The sequence below is a fragment of the Charadrius vociferus genome, unplaced genomic scaffold (genome assembly GCF_000708025.1).
Source record: "Charadrius vociferus isolate BGI_N301 unplaced genomic scaffold, ASM70802v2 scaffold398, whole genome shotgun sequence".
NCBI lineage: Eukaryota > Metazoa > Chordata > Aves > Charadriiformes > Charadriidae > Charadrius > Charadrius vociferus.
The window spans coordinates 1,007,753-1,015,911 of NW_009649571.1; the positions used below are offsets into that span (position 1 = coordinate 1,007,753).

General features: G+C 54.4%; 1 protein-coding gene across 1 annotated transcript in view; it reads right to left on the reverse strand.

Moving 5' to 3' along the window:
- Nucleotides 1-470: 470 nt before the first annotated feature.
- GRIN1 (glutamate receptor, ionotropic, N-methyl D-aspartate 1) overlaps nucleotides 471-8,159 on the reverse strand; it is a 33,699-nt gene continuing 26,010 nt past the window's right edge. Inside the window, exons 19-21 of the mRNA XM_009890317.1 lie at nucleotides 7,316-7,461; nucleotides 4,570-4,680; nucleotides 471-1,694 (exon numbers count right to left, since the gene is read on the reverse strand). Of these exons, the coding sequence (XP_009888619.1) occupies nucleotides 1,491-1,694; nucleotides 4,570-4,680; nucleotides 7,316-7,461 (461 nt within the window). The 3' untranslated portion in view covers nucleotides 471-1,490. The remainder of the gene's footprint in view (nucleotides 1,695-4,569; nucleotides 4,681-7,315; nucleotides 7,462-8,159) is intronic.

Genomic DNA, 8,159 nt, shown 5'->3' on the forward strand with positions numbered 1-8,159 from the left:
CCACAAATAAGCGTCCCTCTTCCAAAAATGGGTGCAGCCACCCCCTCCTTGCAAAAAAATTAGGATTCCAGCGAAATGCAATCTTTCCTTTCCATAGCAGAACGGCCAGGAGCTCGTGGGACGGGGCTTGCTTCCCGCCAGGGAGGAGAAGCGACCAGGAAAGGGGAGAGGCTGGTGAGTCACTGGTGGAGTAGGAGGAACTTGAGATGCAAAAAGGAATGGGCAAAAGTAAGGTCCTTTGTTAAACATCCTGCCTGACGCAAAGTGGGGTGGAAAAAGCAGTGTGTGTATGTGTGTGTGCATGTGCCTTGGTGCACGTGTACGTGTGGCTACTGCGGTGGAAAGCTGGAGGTCTAGCAGGGCAGGCTGGGGCGTTCTGGCCTCTCTGCACAGCTCTGGGGGTGGGAAACGCTAAAATAACCAAGCAAATGGGGAATCTGGCCAGAAAAATTAAAATACAAGAGCATGGCTTTTGATTTGAAAGCATATCTCCTCCAATCACAGAGTTATCACAGGGTAACATTCTCATTTACTTTTTTTTTTTTTTGTGTAGAGTTCATGCATGCAATTTTTAATAATAAAAATAAAAATAAAAAAGAAAAAGGAAAAGGAAAAAAGCAAGAAAACTGTCATATCAAAACTATGTTAAAGTAGAACTAATGCTAGAAGCACATATCAGTAATTTAGGGTAAATTATATTACAGGGATGGTGCAATTATCCCCAAACCAAACATTATAAAGCCAAGAAATTAATCAATATTAACCATAGAAGAGACTCAAACATGTTAAGGTATGGAAGTGAAGTGAAGGCACCAAAAACTTTAAATGACAACCAGGAAGAAAATATAGACAAGAACTTAATATGTCTTTAAAAATGACTTCAACCTAATCTGGGCTGTTATGGTAGTCCCTGGCTGGTGGAAGAATTTCTGGAAGAATTTTCTGGTTTGGGATTTGTTTTTTTCTTCAATTAAAAATTAGGATTCCAGCTAAATGCAATCTTGCTGTAGAAAACTTCAACTTTCCTTTTAAAAAAAAAAATTATTTGTCTTTGACCTACTTTTGGTTCTTTTGGGCCAAAAACTAGGTTCTTTTTCAGCCAAGAAGCGTTTGGCTTTGGGACGGCTGATCCTTCACTGAAAAGGTGACCTTTTCCATGAACCCCCTTGGTTCTCGACCAGCTCTGGCACCATCCCCACGGCTGCAGGGCGAGCATCGCCTCGCAGTGCCAGGCCCTCGCTTGGCGGTGACGTGGGATGTGTGTCATGCTGTGTCTGGGGGGGGTGCCCGTGGGCTGGCAGTGTGACTCTGCGGGGGCTGATGACAGCTGCGGTGGGGGTGCTAAGGGACCTGTGCGCCTTGTTACGTGTCTGTACGAAATGTGCCGGCTCGGAAGGTGTCTGTGTGGTTTATGCGTCTCACATGGCTTCTGTGGGGTTGCAGTATCGTGGGTGGCTGCGATGGATGGCAGTACGTCAGCTCTGCGAGTGCTATTCGAGTTGCAGGAGCTGCCTATGGGGAACACATGCATCTCCTCCTGGGGCGGTGGGGATGATGTGCCGCGGAGAGGCTGTGCAGCTCGGGTGATGGTGGGCGCTAGGACGTTCAGAGTGGGGTGGTAGCTTCCCAGGGCTGTCTTGGCTCCATGGTGCCAGCCTGTCTCTCTGGCACTCCTGAGGGACCATTCTGCAGGGCTGCAGAGCAGAATCCATTTTTAAAACTCCCGACAACGAAAAGGAAAGAAGCAAGGCCACCAGGTTTGTGTCTTTCGCTCGCTAGCCAGGAGAGCCCATGGGGCTGGGGTCAGCCTGGCTTTCCAGCCCCATGGGCTCTCAAGCCTTGCTCATCTGAGACCTGGTGTGGGCCCGCGGTTCTGCCGAGCACCATGAAACAGAGCGCCTCACTGCTTTCTCGTCTTTACAAGGACCCCAGGCAACGTGTCCCAGCATGCTACGTACTCATGGGGCCTTCCACAGCAGGAGGGCATTGGGGTCTCTGAGCCAGGGCTGCTGCACGGAAGTGGAGGGCACCAAATGGCAGGCTGTGACATGAGCTGGTGGCAGCACCCTCCCGCTGGCCGCTCACCCCACAGAGCAACCACTGGGTTTCCCCAACATCACGACAAAGCTTGCTCCACCGTGGATCTCCTGCAATAGCTGGACCTTGGCCTTGCTAGCCTCCATCTTGGTCCCGTTGGCTTGGATGTTGTCCCCACTAGCCTGTTCTTGACCCAACTAGCCTGATTCCCTGGGGAACGTGTCCTGGGGCCCCAGCCACGTCACCCCATGGCAGGCAGAAGACCATGACAAGCTCCCAGGCAGTGGGACATTGTTGCCAATAGCTGCCCCACAGACACAGCTGCCCCCAAAGTGGAGGCCATCCTCTGGAACAAGTGAGACCGTCTTCCTCCATGATTCACCCATGAGCAACATGCTGAGAAGAGCATGGCCAGGGCTCAAAATAACAGCACAGCTCCTGGGAGCCCCGTGCCTCACTGGTCCCCACCAGTCAACGGAAGGGGAGACCACAGCTCCACCACTTGCCCATGTGACCTCTGGTGCAGGAGGCCAATGGACATGATCAGCTCACGGCATCGGTGTCCTCCTACCCAGGGGCAGAAAGTGTTGTGGAGTGACGTGGGGTACGGTGCATGCCACACCATGGAGCAGGATCAGGCCCAGGATGCCTCCCCAAGGAGGGAACAATGTGGGAGGGAGGTACCAGGGGTCCCACATGCCAACTGTCCTGTTGTTCCTGGGTTTCCCCCCTCTCCTGTGCCCACTGTGGACACTCCCAGGCGCCCACTTCACTGTGATGCTCCTGCTCTCCCACAACAGGATGACTTGGTTTTCTAGTGATGGAGTGCTCAACCACAACAAAACATGGGGTCTACTCAGGACACACTGAGGGATCTCCCACCAGATCTTTCTGCAATTTTTTCTCCCTTTTTTCTGGGCATCCCACCTGTCCTTCGTCCTCCTCACTCTTCCCATCTTCTCCCCCCTGTACCACCCACTCCATCTCTGTCTCCTCTTCCCTAGTCAAGACTCAGGCCACCAAGACACAACCTGCAACCTCCCTGCAGAGCTGCTCAGGGGGTGCAGCAGTGGGAAGGGGGCACCCAACACATGGGGGCATCACCAGGACAAGGTGCCACCAGGGAGCACAGGGGCAGCGCAAGAGATGACAGGGATGTCCATCTCCCCTGTGGGGTAGTAGACATGAGTGGGGAGGGTGTGGGTCTCCCCCTGTGCCTGCCAGACTTCAAGGTGACAGTGAGAGGAGCACTTCGTGTGAGATGGTGGCAGAGGAGCCCAGCCGAGGGCTCAGCTGTCCCCGGGGCCGTGTCGCGGGGGTGCTCCAGGAGCTTCTCGGGATGGAGCCTGCATTGGTGTCAAAGGCAGCTGCCTCCGTTTTGCCTACAGAGCCGTGGCCCCGAGACCCCCTGCGATATCGCATGCTGCTCCCCGAGGCACCCCAAGCCTGCGGCCAGGGACGGGTCACCCCGCCACGGGGGGCCGCATGTCCCCATGCCGCCACCGTCCCCCCGTCCCCGCCGTGCCTCACGCCTCGGGCAGCCTGGCGGGGAGCCTGCGCTGAGCAACCCTGGGCAGAAACCCGCCGGTTGCCCCGGGGAGGTGATTTCGGCAAGCCCCTCGCGCCGGGAGGTCGGGGGGCAAAACGCAGCGGCCGCTGCCACACGAGACAACAGAGTAGCCACAGTGCAGAGTGTCATACAACAGACGGCAACATGCAGAGGGACACCGGCTCAGTCCGACAGACCAACAGCCCGACCTGACGCTGAAGAGTGTCTGAAGCTCCAGCACGAGCAGACACGTTTGCACATTTGGAAACAGCTGGCTTTAGAGGCAGCAATTTGGAAATTTTCTCTGGTTACGTGAGAGCAGTTTTACTCTGAGGCAGAAAGCACAAGTTTGAACCAAGGATGGGTCTTTAACAACCTCCTCTTTCAAGCCTTTGCGTCTCTTTTCTAGAGCTGCGTTACTGCTGACGATAACCAGAGACAGCTGTCACTCCTGTGCCGAGGACTACGTCCCGAATGCTAATCATCACAAACAAAAATCACATGTAGAGAATGTGACACGCATGGCTCTTGGTGAGGTGACACGGTGCCCAAATTAAATCGGGGTGATCGTTTTTAGGCATACAATGACAAACAGGAACAGGAACACTCAGGAACAGAAAAAAAAAAGAAGAAAAATATGTCATCGGTTTCAAGAGGTCAGCACCGGTAAGGTGAGCGAAGCACAGAGAGGAACGTCAGAAATCATCCAGGCAAAAAGAAAACAAAAAAACAAAACAAAAACTTGGTTGCATCTCCCAACTCATCACAGGACTCCAAGCCACCTCCTGCCTGCCCTCCAGGATCCCAGCATCCTTTCAGGTACACGGGATGACTGACCCACTGACTCACTGACTGACTGGTGACGAACATGAGCTATGCATGTACACTGGCAGCTTCGGGATGGGTGTGTGGCAGTCAATGGGATGGCAGAAGAGAGAAAGAGAGAGAAAGAGAGAGGGCAGAATTGTTCTTCTTCCTCTTACCGTATCCTTGGAGGACCTACGTCTCTTGAAGCTGGAGGCCAGGGTGGAGGTGATGGACCTAAAAGTGGCTTTCTTTTTAGGGTCAGGTTCTGCTCTACCACTTTTTCTATCCTAAAATGAATATGTATAAGTGATTAGATCTCTAGTGTGTTGTTGGAAACGCTAAATCTATTTGAATACTGCCCCGTGTCATGTCCTTCATTTAGGTGAGAAAGCTACTGGAGGTGTCCTGTCACTCCCAGTCCTCCAAGGGCCTCCGTGACCCGCGGCTACAGCATGGCCACCACACTGCTACAGCTACGGGGCTGGCCCGGCGTCTGGAGCGCTGGAAACCCCTGCGGGGAGTAGCCCTGCTCTCCTGGGTGTCTGCGTCCAGGCCTGCACAGCTGACCTCGCTTCTGGGGATGCTCTGCCTGGCGCCCTGCCCCTCGCTTCCACCGCCAGCCTGGCTAGACCGAGAGGTGAGATGCTGCGCCTACCGCTAAAGAAAAAAAAAATCACTCAGGGCCTTTTCTGAGGCTGAATCCTAGTGCCACAAGAGAGAGAGAGGACTGCATTGAAAGAGAAGTCATTGTATGAATATTCTGTAAAAAAAAATGTATTCAAAAAATTTAAATGACGCAGTTGTGCAAAGCCGAACGTGGTTGTTGGTGGTGGGTTGTTGTTTTTTTTTTCCAAAGTAAAACGGGTTAAAAAACAAGAAAAAAAAAAAAGAAACTGGAAGAAAAAGAAAAGGAAAAAAACTAAAGGAAAAGAAAGGGAGGAAGCAAAGCATTAGCACTATGATGTCATCGGGGTCGGGATGAACTCAAAGAGAAACAGAACTGAAAAATGTAGCCATTGGTGTTAGCGAGTCGGACCTGGTTAGCGCAGGCTGGGAGCACCAGCCGCCATGGTGCAGGGGCAGCGAGCCGTGGGGACCGGCCACGCTCTGCGGCGGGTGCTGAGAACGATTCCTCCCCAATTGCTTTCGTGCCAATGAGTGTGACCTTTCCGACGGGGGACGGAGTGACCAGGTCTGGCTCTGCTACCGCACGGGGGTAACCAAAATGTATCCCGCTGGTGCGTAGAGCATGCTCGGGGATACATTTGCTCCTCCTTCTCAGTTCTCTCTTTTGCGGACATGCACAAACGGAAAGGAAAGCAAGATGAATGGAATGAAATGTCTTTTTCTTCCATGGCATCTCAGGAAATAGCCATGGCAAAACTGTGATCCCAAAAACCATTATTTTTGTTTGTTTGTTTTAACAAATAAATCTTTCCACTTGCCTACCTTCTAGCAATGTACCAGATACTAGTGCTCTGACGTTTCCTCCTGTGGAAAAGTCTTACAATGTCAAACGGCTCTTTACCATGAGGCTGTTTACCCCCACAGGGCAGCATGCTTTGCTCACAGTCCCACAGACTCTGCCCAAGGACCCAGTGCAGTATTTTCTAGAAGGTTGGCAAGTGAAAAATGGCAGTGCGACTAGTGTGCTCTGTCCCAGCAGCCTTAACCCCCTCGGTGCTGCTGCTTTTTGGAAGCAAAGGAAAAAAAAAAAAGAAAAAAAGAAAAAAAAATAGAGAAATGGCTTTTCCGAGACTCTTATCAGTGACCTGAACCCAGAGAGCTCAGGATACAGCAGCCCGGCCTCGTGCTTCCCCTTGCTGCTCTCGGGCAGGTCGCCTCCACCCGGGCAGCCCACCCACATGCCCCAGCCAGCACTGCTCCCGCAGGGCCACCGCTCCGGGCTCGTTTTGGGGTCCCCAAGCCTCCTTCTCTCTCTTTCATTCACTGGCTCTGCTGCCAACGGCAGTCTCCTTTAGTCGCCTAAAGGATCTCTTGCTCTTTTAACTCCGGTTTGCTTCCCCAAGGAAGAAAAGCAGCCCGGGCGATTCAGAGAGAGCCTCCAGCTGCCCTAAACTGGGTTTCAGGGGCACTACGGGGCTCAGCCCCAAAAGCAATGGGGAAGGGGAGGTGTGAGGCTGGTGGCCCATGGACGTGCCCATGGCCCAGTGTCACTGCCAGGCACCGCTGACCCTCCCGGGCTCCTCTGCCTGCGTGGCACGGGGGTGTTTCAGGGATGGGAGACGCCGGGAGAGCAGTGGCCCCAGGGGAGAGGCTTGGGGGAGCCTCGGCGCTGACAGGCACCGGCACTGCTGGCTCCCATGTGGGGAGATGTCCTTGTCTCCAAATGACAAGAGCACGCACCACCTCTTTTTGGAGTTGGTCCTGGGTATGACAAGGGCTGCCACACCCCCAGGGAGCAGGCAGGGAGAGGGAGGTGATGGAAACCACCCCTGGAGCATTTCTCCACCTGAGCTCCAGGCAGGGACGCTCAGCGGCAGTGGATCAACCCTCCCATCTGCTGGTGAGCACGGCTGGAGCTGAGCCGCAGGGCAGCGTGCCTGCAAAGGGAGCTGTACCGGCACCGCTGGCTCAGCCAGGGAAGATGTGGCTCCAGCACGTGGTCCCCAGCAGAGCAAAGTTCCCGTCCTGAGCACTGCTGGGGGCATTTGGGCCAGGTCTCTGTCCCTGTTGGAGCTGCGCACAACACCTCCCGGGAGAGATGGCATCGGCCAAGGGCAGCTCCCAGGGACAAAGCGGGGACCCTACAGCTTGCTAGGCACCCTGGCTGGAGATAGTGGGGTGCGGTGTGGGGGGACAGAGGGCCCCATGCTAATCCACAGCTCTGCATTCACTGATTTGGTGAAGGAATGGAAAACGCACCTGTTGGAGATTTGCTCTAAAAACAGTTTGTCCTACCTGCAGGTTTTTCCTCCACACATTAACGGCCGCAAACGCCAGCTGCATCTGCTTCCTCCGCGCGTCCTTATGCCTTTTGTAAGCTATTTCTATGAATATTAAAAATATCCCGGCAACAATACCTCCAGCCACCAGCATAAACACACCTGAAATAAGCAGGAAAGTTACAGGGGGCAATGGAAACTGCACCATGACACTTCATTTCCTCTGTTACCACACTCAGCAACAGGAGTTTCTGCCAACCCAGGGTCCCCCTGCCCCCCCGCCATCCCCCTGCAGTCCTGGAAGGGCCAGGGAGGGGAACCCAGCAGAGCAGGGCAGGAAGGTGGTGGGCAGGATGGTGATGGGATGCTGGTTGTCTGCGCAAGCTCCTGTCGGTCGGGCACAGGGTGCCGGCTGTGCGGCAGTGATGCTGGGAGCAGGCACGGTGCGCTGGCTGCTGCACCGAGCACCAGAGCGGACCCCGTTCCCTGGGGCTGCAGGGTCATTTGCACCAAACACCCAGTGCCGGTGCTCCCATTTGGCCCATCAGGAAGGGCAGCCATGCACAGAGCTCTCTGTGCTGTCCTCGGCCGGCTGCAACCCTCACACCTGCCATTTTGGGAGTGGCGTCTTGAGGAGACGGAGCAAAGTGCCCCCTCTCTCCCTGCTTCTGCCCTGGCCCGTGGTGCCAGTGAGGACAGGGTCCCATCGGACACCCCTCATCCCACATCACCACGCTGGCTGGGTGAAGGACTGGCAGCACCACAGCACTGCACAGGGAGAGCCCGTCTGGGGGAAGTCGCAGTCTTTGCAAAAAGGGACCAAGAAAACCCTGCTCTGTATCAATTATCCTCCTCCCACC